The 26,633-nt window shown below is 41.7% G+C and overlaps 2 protein-coding genes and 1 long non-coding RNA gene across 4 annotated transcripts; 1 reads left to right on the plus strand and 2 right to left on the minus strand.

Annotated features, from left to right (window-relative positions):
* Nucleotides 1–7,016: 7,016 nt before the first annotated feature.
* On the minus strand, nucleotides 7,017–18,011 carry nsun2 (NOP2/Sun RNA methyltransferase 2). Its single transcript, XM_051389741.1, has 19 exons — nucleotides 17,744–18,011; nucleotides 16,877–17,034; nucleotides 16,050–16,154; nucleotides 15,860–15,965; nucleotides 15,557–15,628; nucleotides 15,289–15,373; nucleotides 14,991–15,183; nucleotides 14,275–14,349; nucleotides 13,982–14,112; nucleotides 12,365–12,438; nucleotides 12,075–12,205; nucleotides 11,172–11,268; nucleotides 10,726–10,934; nucleotides 10,486–10,578; nucleotides 10,255–10,390; nucleotides 9,219–9,299; nucleotides 8,469–8,607; nucleotides 7,862–7,901; nucleotides 7,017–7,739 (listed from the first exon to the last, which is right to left on the minus strand). Exons 1-19 carry the CDS (start codon nucleotides 17,825–17,827, stop codon nucleotides 7,427–7,429), a joined length of 2,322 nt encoding a protein of 773 aa, XP_051245701.1. The 5' UTR covers nucleotides 17,828–18,011; the 3' UTR covers nucleotides 7,017–7,426.
* A 438-nt stretch (nucleotides 18,012–18,449) lies between these two features.
* srd5a1 (steroid-5-alpha-reductase, alpha polypeptide 1 (3-oxo-5 alpha-steroid delta 4-dehydrogenase alpha 1)) lies at nucleotides 18,450–26,081 on the plus strand. The gene is made up of 5 exons (XM_051389742.1): nucleotides 18,450–18,894; nucleotides 19,023–19,189; nucleotides 21,616–21,717; nucleotides 24,311–24,461; nucleotides 24,628–26,081. The coding sequence occupies exons 1-5, from the start codon at nucleotides 18,581–18,583 to the stop codon at nucleotides 24,692–24,694; spliced, it is 801 nt and encodes a 266-aa protein (XP_051245702.1). The 5' UTR covers nucleotides 18,450–18,580; the 3' UTR covers nucleotides 24,695–26,081.
* LOC127357513 (uncharacterized) lies at nucleotides 21,093–24,412 on the minus strand. 2 transcript variants are annotated; one of them, XR_007882271.1, is made up of 3 exons: nucleotides 24,280–24,410; nucleotides 23,879–24,141; nucleotides 21,093–21,677 (listed from the first exon to the last, which is right to left on the minus strand). It is a non-coding gene; the product is annotated as an uncharacterized LOC127357513 (long non-coding RNA). The 2 variants fall into 2 exon arrangements; XR_007882270.1 differs by lacking the exon at nucleotides 23,879–24,141 and having other exon boundaries at nucleotides 24,280–24,412.
* Nucleotides 26,082–26,633: the final 552 nt, after the last annotated feature.

The raw sequence follows: 26,633 nt of genomic DNA on the forward strand, positions 1-26,633 counted from the left end.
CTCTCTCCTCATCAGCCTCATCCATCTCTCCTTCTCTCATTCATCCCTCAACTCTCCAGGACCCTTACCCTTTACCCCATCATCCCAGCACCCATTACTTTCCCCTCACACATCCTGTTCTTTCCTGTGTCATCCTCCTCCTCCTCCTCCTCCTCCTCCTCCTCCTCCTCCTCCTCTATCATCCCCTCCACACACCGGAAAGCAAGGTTTTGGTTGTTGTTTTTTTGGTTCGGGTTCTGGTTTGACACTGAGCAGGAACGACAGCACTCCTTGGTTTGGAAAAAAAAATAATAATAACAAGGTTAGGGACACAGCAAGGTAAATCAGAGCACAGGACCCGATGTTGTGTTTAAGGACTTCCTCTTTTTGTGCTGAAAAGTAACTACACTTTCTCCAGCTGCAGGTGTTGAATCCTAATCAACAGCTTACTTCTTCCACTGGTGATGAAGGTGATAAATGTGAAGTAGGAAAAGCAACTAAGACACAAGGTCATCAGCTGGATTGGGTTGCTATTCATAAATCAATTGCATTGTGGGTAAAGACCTTTTATAAGTTATTTTCTGGAACTGCTAGTTTTAAAGGACCAGTGTGTAGGATTTAGTGGCATCTAGTGGGGTAGCTGCAGTTCACTTCACCCTCCCCTTCCAAGCATAAAAGAGAAACTACAGTAGCCTCGAAATGTGCGGCCATATGTACCACCAGTGTTTGGAGAAATGTGTGTTTTAGAGTAGTAGTATTCATACAGCTTGGACTTTGGAAATATCCGATTATGCTAACCTAGTTAATGTTATTAAGCCATTTAGCAAAACTAAAAAAGGTTTTGTAATTTGAGACTTTATTTTTGAGTCGGGTCAAGCGTCGGCCATATTCCACATTATCTTACTTACTTCTCACTCTAAGCAAGTCATTTTTTAGCAAGATAACGTTAATTTTTCAGTTAGCTAACACCTTTACTAGGTGTAAGTATTTAGTGACAATTCGTCTCTGTGTAAAAACTAGTTCATTTAGTGATGCATAAATCTCCACTTAGTCAACACGGATGCTAGATTGAACATACAAGGATGCAACCAGCTTATGGTCTATAGAGGTTAACCCAAGCATTTCAGACATGGCACTTGCACAAGGACTTAATGAAAATCCTACAGTCTTTGACTCACATAATGCACATTTAGATTGCCTCTGGGAAGCTGCAGTAAGTGCTTCAAGGCACTTTTATAGCAAATGGCATAAAATGCTTTATTGAACAGCTACAAAAGAATCTTGAAAGTGGTCTTCATCATGGAGAACCAAACCGTGAAGAAAGGAACGTGTGCTGAAGCGGGTTGATTTCAGATACGAGTCTACAAGTTGTTCTTTTGTACATGTAATGGGGGCTTTTTATTTTATTTTTTATGTTGCATGCAACGTGCCTCAGAACTCCTTCGGAGCAGCAATAAGACAGCATCAACAAACCGCCTCCGCAGACATCAACAGAAACACTCTCCATCTTTCTCTTTTTGAGCTACTGTTCTTTTAATACAGCTGTTATATGGAGCATTTCATGCATTCTTAAAGAGCTCTGCGGTGGTAAAAGCCTCCAGAACTATTTTTTGGTACTGTACTTGTGGAAGATTGTATTTGCCACTTTTCAAGCAGTGCAAGTGCAGAAACGTTGAGTGGTATGAGCTTTATCTGTTGAGAAAGATGGATCTGAACGGTGACATTGCTGCCAATTTAATCCTGGGGAAACCCATGAGGGCGCGGTATTAATGCGCAGGGTGAACAGGTGACCTGACCCTCACCTGGATTCTGCCCTGAACCCTCAATTCATTTTCCTTGAGAATATTATTATTTCTCTTCTGGTGATTTTTCAGCTGAGACGGGATGAGGGCTGAGGTTACAAAGAAACAGAGACAGAGACGGATAGAAAGAGAGAGGCAGTAGTTAAAGACAGCGCACTTGGGGGCACAGGCAGGTAAAACTAACCCCAAACTGTCATTCTGACATACTACCCCATCTTTGTCTTCGTGCTGCTGAGGAGGATAAATCTTTGGACCATATATGAGATCAGTCAACCTGACAGGCAGCAAGTAAGTACAGTTTGTAAGCAATGACCCTGAACTCGACGGACACGAGGGGATTTTGTGCTTTTACACTCCCAAACCTTTCTTTTTAAACCATGGTTCAAAAATAATAATCTTAACATATACATGTACACCTATTTTCTTATTAGACGGTAGGGCATTCATATGATTTGAAAACGCTGATCCGTTTCTAATATTTGACCTTACTTTAGGTTATTTTTCGCTTCTCATCAGGCTCAAGTGATGTGCAGGCAGAGACATTCATCGTGATGTGTGTGCTGTTAAGCTGTTGATTACAATAACTGCGAAGAGTACTCAAGTGTACCTCTCGAGGCATTAATTTGGTCTAATGCAGGAGTGGGTGTTTGCTCACCGGTGACAGATGATTTTATTACACATTAGAGGTAAATTCAGGTTTAAACCCTAGATGCAGCCCTAGCAGACGGCCCTTTCAGCACACATACACATGCAGACACACACGTTTAGCACGAGTCAGGGACAGGGGACGAGAGGGGAAAAAAGGATTAAAGCCTGTGAAAGCTGCAGCGTCATATGCCAAAGAACAGAGTGTATCAGATAGAAATAAAATCACATAGGACAAGCTCGGTATCTGTGCAGGAGTGGGAAGGGAGCTGTTTTAAAATGGTTATATTTTGAGGGTGCACGTGCACACATGGATACAAACACACACAGGCTTTGCACAATAACACTATCAGACAGAGCCAACTTCCATAACCAGAGATTTACCAGCGGATTTTAAAAGGGCGAGCGTGCGTGTGTGTGTGTGTGTGTGTGTGTGTGTGTGTAGAGCTGAGTGGGATTTGGTTTAATCCAAACATGAAACACAAGATTCCCCCCCCCACACACACACACACACACACATCCACTACACCACCCCTCCTCTCTCTCCCTCTAAGTGTGTGTGTGTGAATTTGCCTCCCTCAGTCTCTTTTAGCGTTGCGTAACAGCTTGATTATATAATCCCAAACATATATGCATGTCCACGAGACTGAGTGCTAGAGTGCATGCAGCTTGCAAGAGCATCAAACTGAAGAGGGGGTGTTGTGCAGGAGGAGGAAGGGAAAGAAAAGAGAAAGGTGAAAAAGGGACAGCATCCACAGTGCTGGGGTACTGAGTGCATTTCTTGTCTGGGGTAGAACTCTAATGACGTCACACATTTATCCATGTAAATCCATTAATGCTGACGTAAACTCAACTACAGGTGAGCAAAGGAGGCAGATGTTCTCTGATTATATAATAATAATATAAGAAGCATGGCAGTGTGTGTCTACGTCCAACAGACAGCAGTAGCCTACATCATGGTAATTACTAAAGCAAGCACAATAGACCTTTTTCACAGCAGCCATTTTGACATGAAATAATAGGGTAAACACAGGTGTTCCATTCAGTGCTGGAGAACCTTTCCAGTGAGCCAACATGCACAATAGCAGCTCCCTGACTCAATGGAATGGAGCCTTAATTAGCATCACTGGTAAAAAAAAATAAAAAATAAACCTAACCTAAAAGAAGCTAGAGGTGTGTACAGACCGATCGCAGGGCGAATTGTATTGGTGGCACAATTTCATACAGAGTAAATGAACAGAGAGACGAGTGGGTGTGAATAGAACCAAATTCACATGGTTTGGCAGTCTGTGCAAGTTAAAAAATGTCTCAGCTTGAACTTGCTTTCATGTGTTTCCAAGTGAATTCAAAGAGCAGTCAAAGGCTGAGCTCCCACACAAACTAATGAACCCACACGTGACCAGTGCGGACATTGCTAGCTAGTTTACAGCGAACATCTGTACAGTCAGTACATTGGTTGGTTTGGTGTGAATAACACAAGCTGCATAAATAACACAATATCGCTTTCTACAAGTGACACCTTTTCTATTACACATAGTCTTTTGATCCATTGTTACTATAAAAATATAAAGGAGTGCAGCTTTAAAGAGCCACAATAACCAGTTAATTAATTTATTAGGAACTAACAGGCCACATTTTGGTTTTAATTATACTTAAGACTTAAAGATACAATGTCTTTGAAGCCTTGACAAATACCAAAATATGATAAACATGGAGGGTAGGAGAACAGCAATGCTCTAAAAAAAAGACAAATGGTGTATTGAGGGAGTACTAAAGGCAGAGACTTGAACTGAGAAGACAGTTTGAGAACATTTTAGAATCTGAGCTTTGGGAGGTAGTGAGTGCTTTCAGAAAGCTCTTCCAGGGAGAAAGATAATCAAAATGGAAATAGGAAGTGAGTGGTATGAATAAAGTTAGAGACAAGGACTGGATGGAAATTTAAATAGAAAGTAAAAGACAGGAAGAGAGGAGAGGTGAGGATGAAGGAGAGAGAAGGCATAAAGTTAAGGTATGTGTCCCTGTGCGGAGTTGATGTCATTACTAGTATTAGTGGGGTGGCAGTAAACGCTGAAGCTAAAAGGCAGAAGGCATCACTCACGCTGACAAACCGGCACACACACTTTAAACACACAAAGACAGACTAAGCCAAAGCATACACACATATTCACACGCAGGCTTAACTCAAACACACACTCCCACGCACACAGACAGGCCTATGACTCAGTAACAACTTTTGCCTTATCTCCAAACCTTTCTCTATCTGTCCAATTCAATTTATTCATCCCCACCCTCTCTATAACCCTCCATCCACTCATCTCTCTTCATCCTCCCAAGGCTTTTATCATTCTCAACTCCTTCCATTTTCATGTGCTATCCTCTATTCAGCTCGAAAAAAATTGAGCGTTTTTCTCTCGTTGTTCATCCTTGAGTGACTCCACAAGCAGCTCGCCCCTCTGCTGTGGCTTCACCTTCACTCTGAAATACCTTCTACAAATTTAAAAAAGATCTTTTTTTACTCTCTCCCTGGTCTTCTTCGCACTTTCCACCCCCTCCTGCAGCCATGTTGTCCTATAATCAAACATTTAGTCTTTCATTTCCACCTGTCTCTGTCATGCTGTGAAGGTTGGAAATCAACCAAATCTGGCAAACATAATAATCAGGGAAAACATGGCTACGACGGGGTTCACTCTTCCACTCGATCCTCGCATGTAACCCAAACACTGACTCTTCTTGTCCCAGACTTGTCCCCGTCTGCCTCTGCAAACAGCGCTGTCACTGGCATATCCACAGCCGAGGGAATTGACATGACAGCCGCTCTACTGCTTGGTAATACCCACTGCCATGCACTTTGGAGGTCACAGATCAAATAAAAAAAAGAAGGGAACGAGGGACAACAGAGGATAAAGAAGAAAAGTGAGGAGGGAGTTGGGAGAAGAAAATGAGAGGAGAGCGGGGGAGTGCAGGATGCTCTCTGTGGTCCCTCTGTCCTCTATTCCCTCCCGTCACCAGAGAGAGGTGAGGGGGCTGGTTGTCATGACGGCTGTTGTCATGGCAGCTGGACTTGGTTATAAACAGGAGGAGAGATGTCCGTCCATCCAGCGCAGGGAAGCTGCCGTGGCAACCGCTGACAAGATGTGGCAAATATGTTGTTGTCATGGGGAGTTTAATTTGGAGCTTTTGAATATTTTGATCATCACTTAAAGACATTTATGTTTCTCTGTAGTCGGAGGAAACGGAGGTTGGGGTTATGAGACTTCTGGCTTTAAAGGACCAGCGGGTAGAATTTAGTGGCATGTAGCGGTGAGATTGAAGATTACAACCAACTGAAACCCCCTCGACACAACCAAGCGCTAAGAAGGAAACCCAAAAAGGCCCTGTGTAGAGCTAGCATTAGGTTTGTCCGTTCTGGGCCACTGTAGAAACATGCCAGTTCAACATGGTGGACTCCATAGAAGAGGACCCGCTCCCCCCGTAGATCAGCTCATTATAAGGTAACAAAAAAACAATAATTCTTATTTTCAGGTGATTATACACTAATTAAAATATAGCTATGAATATTATATCCCATCTCTGCCAATAGGTTCTCCTAAATGTTACACACTGGACCTTTAAAGCAGCAACAAGGAACTTTCACTTTGTCTTGATTCTGGCGGCCCCTGTGGACAAAAGCGGTAGTGTTTCTACCACCTCCTTTCATTGATTTCAAGGGGAATCTGACCAAGTGGCAGGCATTAGGAATAACTACATGGAAAGCTTTTCTCTGATGGTCTCATATGCTTATGTTGGTCCACACCTTAATGGCTCCCAGACAATGGATCCTAATGACTTATGATTTTGAGTTTTCCTCTGGCGCCACCATGAGGTTGACATTTTGAGTGAAACGTCTCAAAAACTATTGGCCATGACATTTGGTACATAGGTAAGTATGAATTGTAATAACTTTAATGATGCCCTGACCTATTATCTAGGGCAATCATGTTAAAATGTGCACTTGTCCTATGAGTAACCACAGCACCCTGTTAAAGTTAAATTTACTTGTCATTTGTTTTTTTATGTTTTCAAGGGCAAAAACAGTCTTAGCTGTTTGAAGACAAACGTATACTAAAAAGAGGAAATATCTTGACAATGTTTTCTCTCTGGTTGTCTTTTGTTCTTACTTGGCATCACAGTGGCATCTGACAGTCGTCTCTGACTGCTGTGAACCTAACTTAATACCTTGTGTGCTGGAGAACATGTTAAGTTACTATGACAACCAGCAACCATGAGCTGTCGTCACCAGTCTTAGCTTTGACATAACTGCATATTTTACAGTGATTTTGAGGGTTTTTGCTGGTTGCTTTTATTCTTCTACATTTGAAAATAGAAAAGGGTATTAAAGATGGCCAGTAAAAAAAAAGAAAAAATTAACTTGGTTCGTCCTTAAGACACCCCAGGGTGCTGCAGTACCCACTTTTTTTCCCCCTGTACTTTGCAGAATCCCAATCAATCCCTTCTTATTCATGCACGTCTTTTACACTTCAACAGGTCAAGAATGAGAAAATAATGAATATGAGAAAAGAAAAGAAATCAAATAAGTTGACGGTGACACAGTTATCCTTCAACCCTTTTAATCAACTCCATATTTCTGCGTAATTTCAGGTGTAGAAAATGAGATGGCAGTTCATATAAACCTCTCTAGACATGGGCAACTGAAACAAAATAGAGGCCACTTGGTCAGTGGAATAAATTTGTTAAACCATAAAACACAGTTATATAAAATAATACAAGCCATTTAACTAAAAAGCTGACTCCTGGAGGGGCTCCAAAACTTAAAAATCCCAAGAGAGTCCATCTCTGGGAGGGAATCCTGCAGTGGCAGTGTGGTAAACAGAGAAACCCATTGAGGCACATCTCCCTCCTCTACCACATATTGTGGTCTTGGACCTGGTCAACAGCTCTTAGAGCTCTAATACGTCTTCAGTCTTCAACCCTCCAATCTCTCCACTGTCTCCTCCACATTCTCAGCTGCTAGTCCCCTGCTTCCCGCTGTCGCACTTTGGTTGTGATGATCCGTTTTTATCACCATTCTCCATGTCCAGCTCCCCCTCGTTTTCCACGGCTCCTTCCTCCTCTGTGTCCTTTTCCACCTCGTCCTCTACCTCTTCCTTTCCTTCATCCTTTTGTTTCTGCCCGAGGCCCTGTTTGTCTCTGAAGACCTCCACGCCTAACAATCGGAGGTAATGAAACCTCTCGTTGCGAGGGACGAAGGCTCGGATGGACGTCTTTCCCCTCCAGCCACACAGCTGGATGGGACACTGAGGCTCCGCTGGGGCGCTGACAAACAAGAGGAGTTATGGTGGGTGTGAAAACTGGCCAAGGACATCACTTCAAAAAGGACAATAATAAAATATATATACAAACACCAAAACTATATAGACACAAAAAGAAAAACTTACTTTGGGTTGGGAATGTACTTCAACACAATGCTACCCATAACTGTGGAGAGAAGAATAGATTAATAACAAGAAAACAACAACATATTCTTCCAAAAAAAACAAAAAAACTTTTAAGGTTCAGTGCTCCACCATGCACGACTAATACAGCAAATTAGCATCTGGTATAAACACTGTGATACTTGCATAGGAAAGCTGTTTTCAGTCCGCCTATGTTTACTGTATTTATCCACATAAATAAATAAATAAATAAATAAATAAATAATTGGCTAGTGTTTTCTTTTGCTTCTCTTGTGGGGTTTCTGGGCCAGTGCCCTGCTCAAGGGCAGCTCAAACTCAGTTGCTGAGGCAGATCGAGCATTACTCATTCTTCATTGTATGCCAGCCGAGCCATAAAGCTTCCAGTCACTAATCCGCTGCTCTAACCACTGGGACACTTTGGCAGCTTCCAAAAATTCTTTTTGTTATTTCGTCAGTTTCAAAAAATAAACCCGCGGCAGTACAATCTATTAACTAATATTAATTACAGTGCCTTACATTTTTCTAAAGGGGTTATCTAGCTGGAATACATGTGTTATATTTTGGACTGAGAGGCTTTTGCCGTGCGTACCCATTTTCTTGGCCTGAGCGTGAGCGTCGTCCTCCAGTTTGCTGAGGAAGGGGTTCTCCTGGGTCAGCAGCACTTTGATGTCCTCCACACTCACTCTGATTATCCTGGAGCGAATATACGGCTGGAGAGTGTAGATACCCTGGTAGGACAGAGGAGAGATGTGGTTGACAATCTGCAGACTTCATGCATAAAAAAAAAAAAGAGTTAATAATAAGTTTTGAGTGTGAACTCCGCCGTCTGGCTCCCTTGTAATTCAGCTGCGTTCTTCGTCTTAGTGGTGAATACAGTAATGAGAGTAAGAATACACAGCACACATACAGGCGTTGCTTTTACAGGGAAATGTATTATAAAATCAAAATATGCAGTGTGTAAGTCCTAAAAAATATAAGCTATCACCATGCATCATTATGTGTATCACGTCAAATCATGAGGTTCATTTGCATACAAAAAGGATTATGGGAGTTATGTGAAAATGTGCAGCCAATGTGTGAAGAGAGAATTAGGTTTTCACAATAATACAGTTTTCAATTAATGAGACTCTGCTCAACAAAGAACTGTTGGATTTACAGAGAATTATATTTACTCCACTGAAGATTTAATGTGTGAGGATGAGAAGTGGTGTTCAGGGTGCTGCAGTGAAAAATGCAGTGTGTGTGTGTGTGTGTGTGTGTGTGTGTGTGTGTGTGTGTGTGTGTGTGTGTGTGTGTGTGTCTGTGCGTGTGTGTGTGCGCATGTGTGTGGGGGGGTTACCTCCTGAGCCAGTCTGAAGGCACAGCCAAACTCCTCTCCATCACTGTTGCGAGACCACACCTTCACCCCTGTGTTAATGACCTGAGAAACAAAGAAAAAAAAACATGCTGACATACGGCTCGGCACAAAAAACAACATAATGATGCCAAAGTCTACTGGCTTTAACTGCAGTAATTAATATCGCTGCTGAAAACATAAAAGGATTAATTATGTTTTTTGTAGTATTACTGGAGAGGTTGTTTGTAATTACTAATGTTGAAACTGCCTTGCTCAAGGCACCTACTGTACAAGATATTACAAGACTGTGGATAAACACAGTGCAGCCGGGCTCTGGTGTTCCACCAGGAGTGGGAGGCAACTGGCAGTGATCCGCGCAGTGAAATTCAACTACGCTTCTGAAATAAATATGCATGTTGAATTCTTTACCGACCTTAGGGAAGTGAAGCAAGCTCAATGAACTTTGCATAATTATTCCATTTGAGAATATTAAGGCAGGAGATATTAGATATTAAATACTCTTAATATTAAACATTCTGAAAAAGCCCAAATCCATAGATATTCTCTGTGAAACTGGAGATATTATAAAAAAGGAGAAGGGAAGTCAGCACAAGCCTTGTTTTTCAAACACAATCACTGGGGTTTGGCCCAATAGAAAGGGACTAAAAAGTGAGAAACATCAAACACAATGAAGCGTGCACACACATACAAAGCCACCTGTGCAGGTGCTACAGGGTGGAGGACCAGAGGGATTTGGGATGGGAGAGGGACCCATCTGTTAGGCTGGTAGGCACGCACACGCACACGCACACGCACACACAGACACAGACACAGACACAGACTACACTACACTATAAAAATAAACTGATGTACCAGTGTAGCCTATATATCTGTCTCCAAAACCTGCCCTGTGCACTGCTATAATAAACATAATGCAGTTTGTTTGATTGCACTGTGTAGTATCATCAATGCATCGTCTCCATGATAATTGATGTGTTGCATCAGATTTCCAGATCTGAAGGTGTAATAACACACGCACCTTCATGCGCTCGCTGTTATTGAGCAGCACGTTGCGGAGCTCTTTGGACACCATGTACAAGTGTCTCTTCTTGCCCTCGTGGGTCCTGGTCAGAACATTGAGCTTGGGGAAGTCGGGCGACAGATCATAGAAAGATCTACAGAGAGCAGAAAGAGAAAATAGGTTTTGCTACACCAAAATGCTGAGCATGATAACTTTGATGTCTAATAAACATACAGTAGAGGGACTCACTGTATGGTGGTGAAGACAGGGTCGTCTTCGGTAAGGAACACAAAGGGGTCTTCTTTATAACCAAACAGCTTCATCTTCTTAGCAGCTGGAGGCCTGGGAGACAGAAAGAGATGGAAATTAGTGTACGACTCGATTATTTAAATTAACTTCATTCATTTTATGTATTTTTTCTTATTTATGACGGCTTAAGACATCATAGTTTCCCATTGTTTATTAGCTCATCAGACAAACATCACTCACCCGCACACTTGTTTAGCAGCGCTCTCCTGGGCCAAGGAAGCTCCTTTGGGCACCTCCTCTTCTGCCTCCCCATCTACTTTTCCCTCTGGGCCTCCCACCTCCCCCTCCTCCACAGCTCGCTCTGGGAGGCAGGGAGTTTCTGTGGGGGTCGGGGCCGCCGGAGAGCCTCCGGTCTGGGCCGCTGAGAGGGACGAGACCTCCTTCCTCAGCTGGAGACGACAGAGATGAACAGACAAAGAAAGAAAGAAAGAAAGAAAGTCCCAGCTGTGGTTAGTAACACTGAACAGGTGAGTTATGCAGTGGGGGAGGGGTTTCAGGGCAGGTGGGCTACCTGCTGGTTTAACAGACATACCCCATACCCACATGGGGGAGTTCTGCTCCATTTCTCTCTTCAAGTAAGACTGACAATCTAATCATCCATTAAGTGTGTGTTTGTGAGGAAGTACCTTGGGATATCTTTTGTTCCAAGGCATCGGGGCTTTCTTCACCAGCACGGCCACAAAGAAACCTCCAGTGTTCTGGTGATGTGGCAGAATCCTCATACTGACATACACACACACACACACACAAAAACACACAAATCATAGCTTTGAGTTTTATGGTGCCACCTACTGTGAAGATAAACAAGGATTTTTTTTTTTGTTTGCATTAAATAAAGAAGTGCTTCGAGAGTATGTGGCAATAGCCCCATCTGCTGGCCTGCATCATGTCAGCCTGAGCATTTAAGTAAAGTCTGCAGAGTAGAAATGACATCATCCCCCATTATGTGAGAGTGCAGGTGTGTACACCTATGTGCATCCCATAGACTGTGTGTGTGTGTGTGTGTGTGTGTGTGTGTGTGTGTGTGTGTGTGTGTGTGTGTGTGTGTGTGTGTGTGTGTGCGCGCGCAAAGCTTTGCCAAGAAAATAAATCGCAGACATTACTCGGCTAATGAATTTGGCATCAATGAAAACAGAAACAGCAAGTGTGCATGCTTGTATTTCTCAGCTTTCATGAGAACAAAATATTCTCAGGAGGATGAAAAAGATGAGAATAATAAGCTAAATTAAGATCTGGGTTGTGTCCTTTTCTTTACCCTGAAAAAACTCCACCAAGGGGCAAAGTTTTATTAGATAGACACATTTTTTAAATCAGCTCCTTGCTACGGAACTCAGTACCAGAATACACAGATTATTCTGGTACTCTCAGTGGCGTTGAGCAAGGCTTCCTGCTGTCAGTGCTGCTATATGTTTTGGAAGCCATTAGAAGTGAGCCGACCATACGTTTACTTAAACATTAAGGTTTGAGGGTTAGATTTATGGGAAAGGAAGTCTCCACATTTTCTAACAGTACTTTTAGTCTCTACATACCATCTCTCCAGATGCATGCTAGCACGTTTCTCTGGGTCTTTTGGCGGAAACATGGTGGGGCGGATCTGTGTGTGACGACTGCTTGGAACGTCGGACCAGTCCGAGTACCACTGGCCCTCCTTGGTCATCAGCTACAGGGGGGGTGGAAAAAGCAGTTTACAGACCTATAGAATTTGGTCTGACTTCGAAGCTGAAGTGCTTCCATGACTTAAACCCTGCTTTCCATTATAGTTTGTTGTTGTAGTGGTTGGTTTGTTGTAATGACCGCCAAAGACTAAACGTTCCAGTACCTTCCAGGAAGTGACCCCAGGCATCCACTTCAGTCCTGGCAGATCAGCTGAGCTGTCGGCCAGTTCCAGCGCTCCTGGCAGTGGAAATGGGAAAGACATTACGACTTGGCAGAAAAAGGCTGAGTGGTTATATTTAGATGTTAATTTCATATACTATATTCAGATGCATTTAACATCTCAGAAGAGACGGGAGAATTTGTTTTGTAAGCTCTACAGCTATTGACCTTGTGCGTTTCAGCAACAAGTTGCTGTCCGACTCTGCTGTTTTGTGTTATCTGACCAGTTGTACAATGTAACATAGACCACCATGGCAGGGGGAAAATTAGAGTTTCTGCTTTGGCAGTCTTTAACAGTATGATCTCATAATAGAAATGCTCTGTGTGGGCATTTCAACATGTGCTAATACAATATTTATTCATCCAGAACACAGAGTCACAGAGGAGACTCATTTGGTTTGAGTTACATTATTATGCTGCACAGGATTTTCAAACGGATGCTTGTGGTCATACCATCTCAGGTTCAGTGAATCAGAATCAGATAGAAACACTGGTTCTGTTTGATTTCCAGACTAACAATCCAGAAAGCAGCAGGTTTAGTGATTATGATGAAGGAAAATAACTCATTAGCATTCTGAAAAAAATAAGCCATTAATTGATAACCTAGAATTTGTCTGCCAATATTTTGATGATTAGTTCAGTGATCTCTGGTTTCAGGATGTCAAATGTGCACCTATTTTTACTTCCATTCTCTTATGTGATAATGAATATTAGTTAATTTGGTGAGAAGTGGTGATGGCCTCTTGTCACAGTTTCCTGCCATTTTATAGAGCAACAATAACTGATTCATTGAAAGAATAATCTGGAGATCAATCAGTAATAAAAAAAATTATTGTTAGCTGCAAACCGAATCATGGTACTAATAAGCATCAGTGCTCTTGAAATGTTTCACCATGAAAACATCGAGGCATTGCTACAACACAGAGTAAGCTGGGAGCTAATTAACACGTAGATACATTTGTGATTAAGTTCATCTTTATAATCCCATAGCTGTGATGGATGAGGTAGAGTGAGGCAGCCGGCAAAGCAACCTAAGAGGTAGGCAGTATCGCAATACCAGACGATCAGAGATCACAGCAACTGCCAATCGTCTGTGGATTTCTAAACGCAAAGCAGTTGCCTGATCGGTGGTGTACACACCGTGAAACACACTGGAGATATAGCAAATCACTTTTTAAACACACATTTTAAAAAATTGAAAATGGATGTCCCGAGATTTGGGTTTAAAAAAAATATTCTCATTGTTTCCATCCTGTTTCAGCAACGAAAGCTGAGAGAAAGTACTCAGTTTCTACTGAGCAAAGAGTTTAGAGACTGTCTTTTGATTTTTAAAAAAGGTAGGAGGGGAACAGAAAATGGAACAAACAAAAAAATGAACAAGCCCCATATGGTCAATAGACTATTCATGAAAATACACTCTAGTAACAGGAAATAAAAGGAAAAACCTGGAGTGCAAAAAACAAAACTTAAATTGAGCTTTCATTTAAATAAAAAGTCTGACACACAGACACATATTTAAATTGTATAGCCCTGTGTGTGTGTGTGTGTGCATGCGTGTTACCTTCGCTCTTCTCCAGCAGCGCTGCGATGACAGCTTCGTCCTCTATAGGGTTGAGTGAACAGGTGGAGTAGACCATCCTCCCTCCCACAGCCAGCTGTTCGACGCCGCGCACCGCGATACGCAGCTGGAGCCTGGTGAACACACACACACACAGTAATACTGCCACTTTTTTTAATTAGCACCAGAAGAACACACTCCATTCCCTTGTCGTTTAGTCAATTTGGTCTACCACACGAGTGCATGAATTCCTGTGTTGTCAGGAAAGCACAAACGCAGGCTCCCCCCCCACTCACCCATGGAGGTGCAGGCTGTTGCTTGTCGTCCACTTCTTCCACACGTCTATGTTCTTCCTCATGGTGCCGTCCCCGCTGCAGAACACAGAGCACACAGCAGCACCAGTCAGACACAAACCCCTGGTTCGGCCCAAGGCACTGAACCCACCATAGATCCCCGTCACTTCTCACAGGGCAAAAGTGTCTGCCAAGAACAAACTGTCTAAACACTGGGCTTTAGCTGACTGCTCACATCACTGCTGCCTGCTTGCCTGCCTGCCTGCCTGTCTTCATTACGGCTTTTCCTCCCCTCCCTCTTCCCTATGTTGTGTTTGGCAGGGCCTCCTGGCTTCAGCACTACAGCTGGCCAAACTCAGGCAGCATTTGCAAACAAACGCACTTCTGTTTTGGCCATAAAATGATGCTAGATTTCAAGTGAAGAAGGATGTTTTACTACTAAGCCTGTACTGAAACATTGAGAACAAAACACGTTTAACAGCCATTTATAAAAGAACTGTAAATACCCTGCGTTTGACAGAGAGGGTAAAGCCTCATCTCCATCTGTCGCACAAAATCTCTTCTCCAGCCCAACAACCACACATACAGCGGGGCTTTTAAACCATATTTCTTTTTTTATCCACTTCCTCCTCACACTTCCAAACCCTAACTTTCGCTCAGTGCTGCAATACTGCACGCGGCCGTGATGCAGACACAAAGTCCAGCGGTGCTTTGCTGACCTGCAGGGCACGTCGCACAGGATGCGGTCGTAGAAGAGGATGTCCTTCTCGCCGCTGCAGTCGATCTTGAGCGTGGGGATGCAGGAGGCGTCGTGGTTGACCACCATGATGCAGGGGCTGTTGAGACGCTTGGCCTGGTGGACAAGCAGGTAGCAGCGCTTGTTGTCCACGTCATTGGCAATGACAAAGCCCTCTGGAGGGTAGAAGAGTAGGTTGGAGAGATTATTGTTTGTTTACTCCCTCGATTACTCTGGCATCGTTCCTGGTTTTAAATGTTTAGTTGTTTTTTTTTTCTTACCTGGAAATGGCACATCCATGTCGGCGTGGAGCATCTCAATGAGCTGGGCTGTCTTCGAGCCTGGAGCTGCACACATGTCCAGTATCTGCACGCAAACTCATGCATGTGAACACTTCAATTTCACTTTCAATCAAATGTTTTTTTGAAGAGGACTGTTTTCAAGCCATAGGGAAGGAGTCTTACAAGGGAGAAAGAATAATAAATAAATAATGCATTAAGCGCTGGCGGGTGTACTGGCCTTAACCTTCAGAGAGGGCAGTGCTTTTACCTTGTGGTGGGACTCAATCTTCAGGAGGAGAGGAGGGATCATACTGACAGCTTCCTGTCGGCTGATGTTACCCTGCAAGGACAAACACAAAAATGATGCGCGTCTCTTCATCTCTCTGACGACTTCTGACATTGTGCTATCCTTGTTTTTTTTTTCCAACTGCCTACCCAGGGTACATTTTGAGAACATGGCCAATATTAAAAACTGCCATGCTCCTGTTAAAAGTTACCGTCTTTAGCGGGGCCTTTAATAGGGCCACAGGTGTTACTTATAACTCTTCTGTTTGGTTTGTGTTTGACTCACCGACTCCGTCTCGCTGACCAGGAACTGGTGGAACTTCTCCAACAAGGGAGACTTCCTAATGATCTTCCTGCTCATGTTGGTGTGCCAAGCCTGCTCGTCGGGATACCTGGAGAGGATAGGACACAGTGTGTGCTGAGATTCTACTCTGAACCTGTGTCCTTTGAGCCTTTGGTAAACCATGAGATCTTACCAGCTCAGAGGCTGCGGAGCCTCCATCTTCTGGCCATCGATATCCAGCTCTTGAATATCTTTAAAATATTTCTCCTTCAGACAGTGGAGGATTTCCTTGGCATGGCTGGAAAAAGACAGAAAGCGGATGAAATTGGGCATGTAGTAACAGAATAAGGCGGCAGTAATCCAACATTACAAATCAAATTAATTCGATAGCTCAGGTCTTTATTGCCCCTTAAGGGGAAATATGATTTACCATAGAGGACAAAAACACAAACACAACATACAAGGAGACATTGGACATTAGTCACAACCAGTACAGTACACAGCATCTGTACTGTTAAGTACTCAATGCATGATGTGCAAAGTTGTGAGTCTACTTCTACATCTAGATTTTTGTTCATGCCTTACTGTCTCATCTATCGTCATACAAACTTAGTTCAAAAGCACTTTTATCAATTAAAGCCAAATGACATGATCTAACTGTTTTCCTCCGCTATATATCCATAATGAATCTTAAAATAAGGGCTTTATTAATGGTTATGTGAGGTGGATGTAGGCAATATTTTCTTTTTGTGCTCTGAAAAATGAGAATTCAAAAGTTGACAAATGTACAACAGACAAAACCGTACAGCCTATTACATTTCTTAACATTTGAGCAGTATCTTCGGACAAGTAATCCTACTAATGCAAAAAAAAGAGTCTTGAAAGCTGCTCTAAGGGGTGTGTATACTAGACAGAAAGAAAGGCACCTTGATTTTACATATCTTGCGTGGTGCTGAACAGGACACATTTTACCAACAAGACAAAGAGTCTGAATCCAGGTTATAAATCTGTGCAGCTCACCTCTTGTATCCGGTGATGCGGATGGTTGCTGGCAGCGGTTCCCTCATTGCCTCCATGAACTGTTCAAACTCTCCATCAGGCACCAGGCCTTGTTCCTTGTAGTAGTGCTCAAACAGCTTATTCTCCTTGACTATGTCAGCATAGCCAGCTCCCCAGCCCTGAACACATGGATGCAAAGGTTATTAGTGCGGGCATACATGGTGAATATAAAAACTGCCTTTCTGTACAGAATAACTGGAAAAGCGCCTACTGGATGGGGATGCAATCGTTTGTGTATAAATAAAAATATATACATTGAATGTCATTCAAAATTCCATCAATTTAACTTTTTCTTGCTCACGGTCAAGGGTAAATAAAGTGTAGAACATGTCATACGACCTGTTGCATTTTAGTGTGACCTAATGGTCAATTCGGCATGTAGAAATCCTCAAACAGTACTTTTCAATAACATTCCTGAGAGCCCTTTTCAACCCTACCTGCTTCTTCCCCTCACAGCGTTTTGATAAAAGAACATCAGACTTGTAAGAGGTAAACCAAGATCATGCAAACACAAAATTAACACATTTCTGAGCAAAGTCTGGTGAAGCACAACAATCTCTCCAGACAAAGACAAACAGGCATCTGGACTGAGGTCTACCGGTGGTCACACATGGCTTTGAAAATAGCTAAGTTGACGGCAGCTAACAACAGTCAAGCTCTCTGGTGCTGCAGCTGTTTAGCAGTGTCACAGCAGCACGACTGCACACGTTTATTAAAGATAACATGTACGACCCCTCGCATTTAGTAAACAAAGACCACATGTGGCCTGACTGAGCCCTGTAGACCTAACATTAGCAAGAGTCGCTGCAGCAGCCATATGAATCTTACAGCGTTGTCCCTGTCGTCCCTGTTGTCCCTGTTGTCTCTGCCTGCAGGCTGGTTCTTCTGCCGCTGCCTGCTTCTTTTCCCCATTTTAGAATAGCAGAGCACTTTGAAGAGAAGTCCGCGGATCAGCGTGGTGGTACAGTGCAGAGGAAAGCGACTTGGAACTGGGACAAGATGTAGCTGTAGTGATCGCTGGAGGATGGGCTGCTGTGCTGTGTATCCACGAAACGTGTTGCCTCTGACGCACGTGATTCAGGACCTTTCGAGGTGGCCGCGAAATCTGCCTGAAATAAAGGAAAACATCTCAGTTCGGAGCATTTCGTGCGATTTTTTTTTAAATTATATATCTTAATGTGATATGAAATCCTTACACAGTGAAATAATTATTGTAACAATGCTAACTTATCTTGTTTATTTCTTTTTTTGTGTTGGCATTAACAATTTGTTCCAGTTATTCGTTAATTCCAGTTTGAATATCACATAAAATAAACTATAGTGACGCTTGTTCGTCAGTACAGTGAGCCACTAGTAACCGGTAATGGCTTACAGCGTTAGATATTATATGCAGATGAATCTATGAATATGTATTAGCGTCATCAGACCCCCACGACCACAGACACTACGGTTGAATAACTTCGATGCTGAACGGAGCATTTTGATTGGCTGATGAGATCCGATGCCATATCTGTTCACGGACTGTGATTGGTCCTGGGTGGGACATCCATGTGTCGTCAGTGGCTTTAGCTAGTTAGGTTACAGAGCATACTGTCAAATAGTTGCAATCATTAGTTACATTTACATTATTTCTGCTTTGAGTTTTGTAACAGTAGCCCCGCCGCCATGATGGACTCCCTGCTCTCCAGGCTTTTCTCCTCGGAAAAGGAGGAGCTGTACATTTTAGACTGCATGGCTTACTGTATGGTTTTCATGGCAGCCTGCACTTTTGTTACTTTGCTTTTCGAAAATGTCCCGTACGGCCGATATGCTAGCAGCAAATATGGATTCCCAGTTGATGCCAGGTTTGCGTGGTTCGTCCAGGAGCTGCCTGCGTTCCTGGTGCCAGTGTGCCTGCTGGTATGGACGTCCTGTGCGAAGACCTCGCTGCTGCCCAACCAGCTGCTCATTGCTATGTATTTGTGCCACTACGTTCAGAGGTAGGAGATGACAATCAGTGGAGGTGCGCTGTATCTTTTATTACATCAGTAGTTAACTAATTCATGTCAGTATGTCAAAGCAAGCATTTGAACTGAGTTGTGTGAATAACATTTTGGTTCTGCTGCAGATCCCTCATTTATCCATTTTTAATCAGAGGAGGTAAAGCGACACCATTCGCCTCATTTGCCCTGGCCATTGTTTTCTGCATCTATAATGGCTACATGCAGATCAGGTACCTGAGCCATTATGCTGAGTACCCTGCACACTGGGTTACACATCCATGCTTCATCGCAGGTAGGTGTTCTGTGAATGGTTTTATTTTGCACAAGAGCTTGTCTGCCCCCTTTTTTCTGTGTAAAAAAAATTATGAAGTATTTTAGGCTAGCAGGCCAGTTTGGAGACAGTTTAAGATTAATTTATTAATCCTGAATAACAGTGTGCTCTTATTTTGAAATGAAGGCATAATGAGATGAAAGTTGAAACCATGATCACCATTAATATGATTGGCTGAGTGCTGATCATGTGATGTGCAGGTATATGATGTGGGTGTGTTGGGAACCCTCCCAGCATGCACTGTGGCAGTAGATTTAGGTCTTATTTCATATGTTCTTGCATTGTATGGTGTTTCGTGTTTCCACACTTTCGTCACTGTTAAAGATTAGATATTACCAGTGAATGTGGTTAGAGTATGACTGATGCATGATGGGTGGAGGTTCTCAATGAACGCCCAAGAGACTTTTAATTAATAGTCATAAGCCTGCTATTAAAGAAATTAAACCTCACTAAAATCTCTTAAAAAGCTGATTTAATTGCATGACCAATTTTCTGCAAAATGAGTTCTGCAGTTAAACATTTAATAAGTTTTAGCGTTTTAATAACAAATGGCAAATGAAATGCCAGATGTCCTGGTTTAATTGTTCTCTTAATAGTCAGATTCTTTCAGTTCAGTTTATTTCTTTTTTCTCACAGTATTTCAGACTATTCCTTTTTGGTTACAAACTTTTATTTGATTTAGTTTTATCATGTATAATTATAGGTAACTTGACATTTTAATTGTGAAAATGTTCTAGTAACCTGCAAGTTTACATCTAAAATCAAAATGTGTATCATATCAACACTCTCTCATTATAAATTGAAGAAAGTGAGCCATTTGCATTTTAAATGAGTTTGGTATTCAGCCTAAAACGTCTTTATCCAGCAAACTGTCAATAAGCCTTCACTTTTACTTGTTTGGGCTTAAGGACAACAGCTCCGGATCAACTGTAAACCAGCTTCAAATAACCTAAAGATCTTAAATTGTCAACATTCTCATCTAAATAACTCAGTTAGCTAAATCCACTATTATTAAAATAATAAAGTAAAAGTAAAAAAGTACTTGGTTAAATACTCAAAGTAGAAGCTACTGTGTGTTTTAATATTGTGTAGTGTGTGCAGTGCAGATTAGTGTAAAACAAGATGAAAAATAGCTGGATAAGACACAGTTTGATAAATGAGGGAGGAATGGATGCACAGTCAGGAATACAACAGGATCCCTACTCCTTGCTTCCATCCCGTACGCCTTCTCTTGCTCCATTTGAAATGAAATGAAATGGCAAGGCTTTGCTTAAAAACATAGCTGCCATTCAAACTGTTTTGTCATCTCTTGGCTTTTGTTCCACTCCAGGTGCTTCTCACGCTTTCCAAACCTCAAAGGTGCGCAGCAGTTTTTCTTGGCTCCGTTCGCTGTTTAAGCTAACTGAGGAAACTGTCAATTTAGAATATGTGTTTTTCCACTATCACTGTCCCTCCACTCCCTTTACACTCCCTATCAAACCTTGCATCTGCAGCGGATAAAGACCAGCCTAACACAATATTAAAATGTAGAATTACAGTTTTAAAGTACAGTTTACTCATTTATTCCCAACATTTTACTACCCACCTTTGACAGATTTCCATACAGATGGCATATGCAGTACATATATTATTGACTTTCTGAGCAGCTTGTGTAAATGTGACCTAGAGCTGGACAATACACCAAATATATTGAATTACCAACATTATGATATCCTAATTTCCATTTATTTATTTAACCTGAAATTCAATTCAGTTCAGACTTCTGGAACCAGGCTGATGTACAGAAGTTAAACTGATCAGTTTAAATAGCCCAGTCTGTCCACAGTCCAACAGGTCACAATGTAATTAATCGGGACAAACAATGTAGAAATATCATGTACGTATGTTTATTTTTTAAATACTAATTATCAGTTTGAACGTTTCTCATGATTTAGAGCTTAGGTTATAGAAAGTCCTAATATAACCATGCTTATAAAAATATGATATCACTGGCTTATAAGTATGTATGTAAATAGGTTTATTTTTTCCCATTGTTGGTCACAGCAGCAATGACACTGAGGAATGTACATGCTGTAACTTTTATAGAAATGTTCAACCTTATGCTAATTTGCTCTCTTTCTGAGCATTAGGTGAGAAAACCTAACTCCGAGCGAGCTCTGTGCATGAAGTAAATGAAAGCTATTATCTGAGATTAGCATAAAGAGTTGAGTCAGGGGGAAACACAGATATGAGTTATATTGATCTGTTAATCTCACTCTTGGAAAGAACACAAATAACAGTATTTCCCAAAATGTTTGAAGCATTCCCTTTGAAAACATAAGTCGGCTGACTGGCTTCTGGTCAGTAAAATGTCGTGCTGAAGCAGCTTTTGGTTGGTCCGTCTCCAGGGTCTGTTCTGTGGTTGGTCGGTTGGCTGGTGAATGTGCACTCTGACCACATCCTGAGGAACCTGAGAAAGCCCGGAGAGACTGGTTACAAGATTCCCACAGGTAAGGGCTTTAGTCAGGAAACACAGACCACAGCGAAAAAGTCTCACTATTTGAGTGACTCCTATTACAGTACATGTAAACTTTACAGAGAAAAACTTGAGAAGAGTTAATAATACATAAAAAATATAAATAAAATACATTTATACTTTGACTCCACCACCTTTTACTTAGTTTCTTCACTGTATATGATGGTTGTAGTCACTTTTTAACTGGAGCCAACCTCGACAGTATACAATTAAAATACTTATATTTAACAAACTGAATGGGAGCATTCTTCAGAGTGAGTATTTTTAATTCTGAATCCAGGACATTTACTCTAAAAGGTGCATTTTACATTGCAATGCTGCTTCTAGTTAGCTTTGGAGTTTGAATCCTTTTTCCACCAGCGCTGTGGGGTGACAAGAAAGTCAAGAAAGCAGTAATCACATCATGGCACAGAACTCTGTGGTCTTTCTGCGCGGCGCTACATGCTAATTTTCCAGTGTGGTCGCATGATTATACAGGATCACACTGTAAGCAGAATCACAGGTTGTCAGTAGTTATCTTTTCCTCTGTCAGCCCTTACATTAGTGTTCTAAAAAGGTTCTCTCTGCATTGACTCTAATATGGTCCAGCTCAGCTCGCGTGTCAGTGACTCACAATACTTGTAGTGTTTGTGTGTGCAGTTTAGCTTTGCTTGATACATTGTCTAAACCGCACGGTGTTGATAGTTATCATGTGAGACAGCAAGCCAGCCCAATACTGGAATATGCACATTATATGTCTCTAGAGACTAGAGATTAGCCTATGGACTATAAAAAAAAGGGTTGATGTTATCAACTCTACACTCATATTTTGTAGTAAATGCTTATTTATCACGAGGCAGTTCAATTATTCTGCTAGTGCGGATGCAGTGATAACCGCTTTCAGTACAAAAAGTAAATAATGTATTAAAGGAGCAGTTCGGCAAAGGGCTTATTTGCTCGATACCAACACTTGTGTTTGTACGGTAAATATGAAGCTACAGCCAGCAGCCGCTTATCTTAACCTAGCATAAACACTGGAAACAGGGGGAAACAGTTAGCCTGGTGATAACATCTCCCTGCCAGCACCGCTAAAACTGGCTAATGAACGTGTTATATCTGGTTTGTTTAATCCTGGCAAAAAAAGAAAGGATAAATACTATACTATATTTCCATTAGATTCTGTGACAAACAAAGGTTTATGATCTTTACTGGTTTTGTTCAGCAAGATAATCTTCTAGTGATAATAATACTACTCACCAGTGTTATTATAGTTCTAGTTATATTTTCCATAGGTTTAATTCTTATTTTGTTTTTTTAATTATTGTTTTCAGTTCAGTTTAGTTTCAGTTGGTTTCCAGAATGGGTTTGCTTGTTCCAGTGTAGTTTGATTTATTTTTTAAAATGTTGCGTTTTACTTTAGTTATTGTTAGTTTCACTGTTAGATTTTTTATTTATTATTATAATATGGGGGTATTTGTTAGGGGCAAGATTTGAGAATACAATACAAACACACTGACTCACCGCAATGTAGACATCCCAGTCTTAATAAACATGTGCACCAATGCCACCTTGTGCTTGTTGTGTTGACTAATTTGACCAAAATTGACAGAGACTAAAACTAAAGACATTTCCTGTATATTTTTATTTTATTTTAGTTAGTTTTGTAAGTACACAATATTATTTCAGTTTTTTTTTTCTTCTCATGTCTAGTTTTTTATTTTTATTTCAGTTGAAAGGTTTTTTCACACCGGGTTTTAGTTTTCAGTTTAGTTTTAGTTGATTACTATTCACTGACCCTACGGATGAAAGAAGATGGTGGATATTTTTACAGTGTATGACCTTTACTACGTGAAAATGGATGCACGGTTTATGAGATGTGGCAAGTTCGGGGGTGGGGTTGGGTAAACAAGACTTTTGGCCCATCTCCAAATTCCTTTTGACAAACCACCTTAAGGGTATTATGTATTGGAAAAGCAAAACAAAATCTATATAGCAGCTTTTTTATATCACATAATTGGCAAATTCAAACCATAAGTTGGATCTCTTCCTTTGCTAAATGAATCAGTAATCATAACAGGTTCACAGAGAGAGAGTGGCTCCCCTGACCAGGAGCATAGTCACAACAATAGCACCTTCAGCGTGAACTTGCAGCGAACCTGTTCAAACAATCCAACCTGGACCCTTAAGGAAAATAAAGTGGAGAAGGCGAGGTGGGAGGAAGCTGTGCACCGCGCTCCTCCAAATGAACTTCCAGGCACGTCTGGAATCCCCTCAGCCAAGAATCTGCCATTTTCAAATAGAGTGTAGCAACGCCGCGTCCTGCAGACTAATCGTGGGTGCTCAGCCGTCTGTGGTCAGCGTGGAGCTAGTTCTGCAGATGACCTTTGAGGTTTTAGCAGCGCGCCAACTCAAAATTACACTGCGAGATAGTTGAAATGCCAGTTGTCATTCAGTCATTCATGAATTCTAAGTGAAAATCCATCACAATTTATTTTCTTCAAGAGTAAAATATTTGGGTTGTTTTTGCTTGGGTGAACATATGAAAGGATGCGCATACCTGTCCTTATTCCTGTCTCCTTCACCTGCAGGCGGAATGTTTGAGTATGTGTCTGGAGCCAACTTCTTAGGAGAGATAACAGAGTGGGCAGGCTTCGCTCTGGCTGGCCACTCTGTTCACAGTTCAGCTTTCGCCATCTTCACCACAGTGGTCCTCGCCAGCAGGGCTGTGGCCCACCACAAGTAAGAATACTAAAACACACACACACACACACACACACACACACACACACACACACACACACACACACACACACACAGTAGGCAGATTTTCATGGAGTGTATTGCACACTTTGAAGCAAATACTTGTTTTAATAGAAGAATGGCCCTGTTTCCTCCTTCTCTACAGATGGTATCTCGCTAAGTTTGAAGACTACCCGAAAAGTAGGAAGGCCCTGATTCCCTTTCTGTTCTAAAAACACTGTGGGTACTGGAAGCCTGAAAATGTGCTGGTTCTTACACAAGATACCCATCATCCTTTCTTATAATTTAGGACAGCTCTGATGTCAGAACAGGACAAATGAAACACAGGTTGCACGCTTGTAAACAATCTCATCTGAGCTGCAAGCAAGCCACAGTAAAAAGCCATCATCCTCAGAAGATTTTCACCTATTACCTTTGGAATAATGTCCATGAAGCACAAAGTAACCTCAGCAACCGGGAACTGAATGTACTGGAAGACTTGTGTTTGCCGGAGAGGCAACATTTAGCGCTCCTCTGGAGGAAATAAGATAGTGAATGGAGCATACCTCAACACTAATACAGTGGATTTATAACACTCTGCTGCAGCAATAAACAGTTTTAAGACCCTACGCTGATCTGCATATCCTCCCAGATGGAACATAAACTTGGAGATGCAAAGCAGACATTTAAACTGTTCATTCATACTCAAGAGTCATCGGTTGCAATTGCATCTTTTTTATCTTCCATTCAAACCCATTAGATAAAAGGGGGACCATGAATTGAGTCCTGTCTCATTTTGCTGTGTGTGTCATCAAAAAGACTTTTCTACTTCATCTGAAACTCATGAAAGAGAAACCACTTCAGAACAAACGGTTACTGCATCTGTCCTGTAAAGACAGAGGCTGTAGCAGGCCGGTTCCACAGCTACTGGGCTGCAGGGAAATCAAATGGAGATGAAGCACGGCCCTCAAGAACTCAGCCATGCCTGAAATGAGAAGAAGAGAGCGTTGCCTCAGCACATCACCCCTGGCAGGGTGTCTGAGAAAGAGAGAGAAGAAGAAGAAGTGAAGGAATGAAAGGGAAAAGTATTGCAGAGCACGTTGAGCATAAATGACAGTGAATGGACGAGGCTGCGTGTGATTGAATGAAAGACAGCAAAGGGAAGAAAAAGGAACATCGGTATCGTTATTGATTCATAATCACTTCAACCATGAGCTAAATAATCTATTAGTGTGAGTTCTGACTTTTTCAGGAACCGTGTCTTGCTTTGTAATTATATGATCTGCCTTTTTCAATTTCTGTATTTTTTTCTCAAAGTGGGCTTAGTTGGTGGGATTACCTCATCACTTTTTCACAACTTAAGTTCAAATGCAAGTGAAAATGACATTGGCTGACGACACAGGTTGCATTGAACTTTAAACTGAAGCTTTTCACAAGGAGAGCACAGAAAGTGCCAGCTTTGTTTAACTTCTATCCCTCTCCCAGTCGAGGACAGTTTCCAAAACCAGTCACAGCCAAGGTCACATCATTTATGAATTTTCCAAATGTGTTGTATTTAAAATAAATGTATTTTGTCATTGATTTTACACATGGTTTCATCAATAAATAATAGGACCACTATGTCTGAGTGTGTTAAAAAACGAAGGCTGTATGTCGCTGAAGACGATACAAAGTGACATCTGTCATGTTCAAGGTCTGCCCTGTCTCTCTCTCTTTTCCAGACTATATCCTCTGTGTATCCTCTTTATCAACACTTCTTGTAATTGCATCACTATATTACACAGCCAGTATTTACTAGGCCTGCCATCTGACCTTAATACCATTCATCTTCAGGCAGACACCATTGGATTTTCTTTTTATATGCAAAGTATTCAAATGAACTGGCTTTTCATTTTCCAACTCCCAGATTTATTCACGCAGCCTGGAGATACCACCTATAGGAGAGGAGCAGCAGTTTAGACCTGCAATTACGCCTCCTACAGACAAAGATAGGAATAGGGGCTTTAATTTTAACACTTGCGCCACCTGCAGAGTGTTACAGTGGTATTTTATTTTAATGTCACATACTGTATGTGTGTGTGTTGATGACGTTTTAAGAATTCGGGTTGTGTCTATAAAACAAATGTTAGCTTTATAAGATTTTGTAAATTAAAGGACCAGTGTGTAGGATGT

Source organism: Dicentrarchus labrax, unplaced genomic scaffold (assembly GCF_905237075.1).
Source record: "Dicentrarchus labrax unplaced genomic scaffold, dlabrax2021, whole genome shotgun sequence".
Classification (NCBI taxonomy): Eukaryota; Metazoa; Chordata; class Actinopteri; family Moronidae; genus Dicentrarchus; species Dicentrarchus labrax.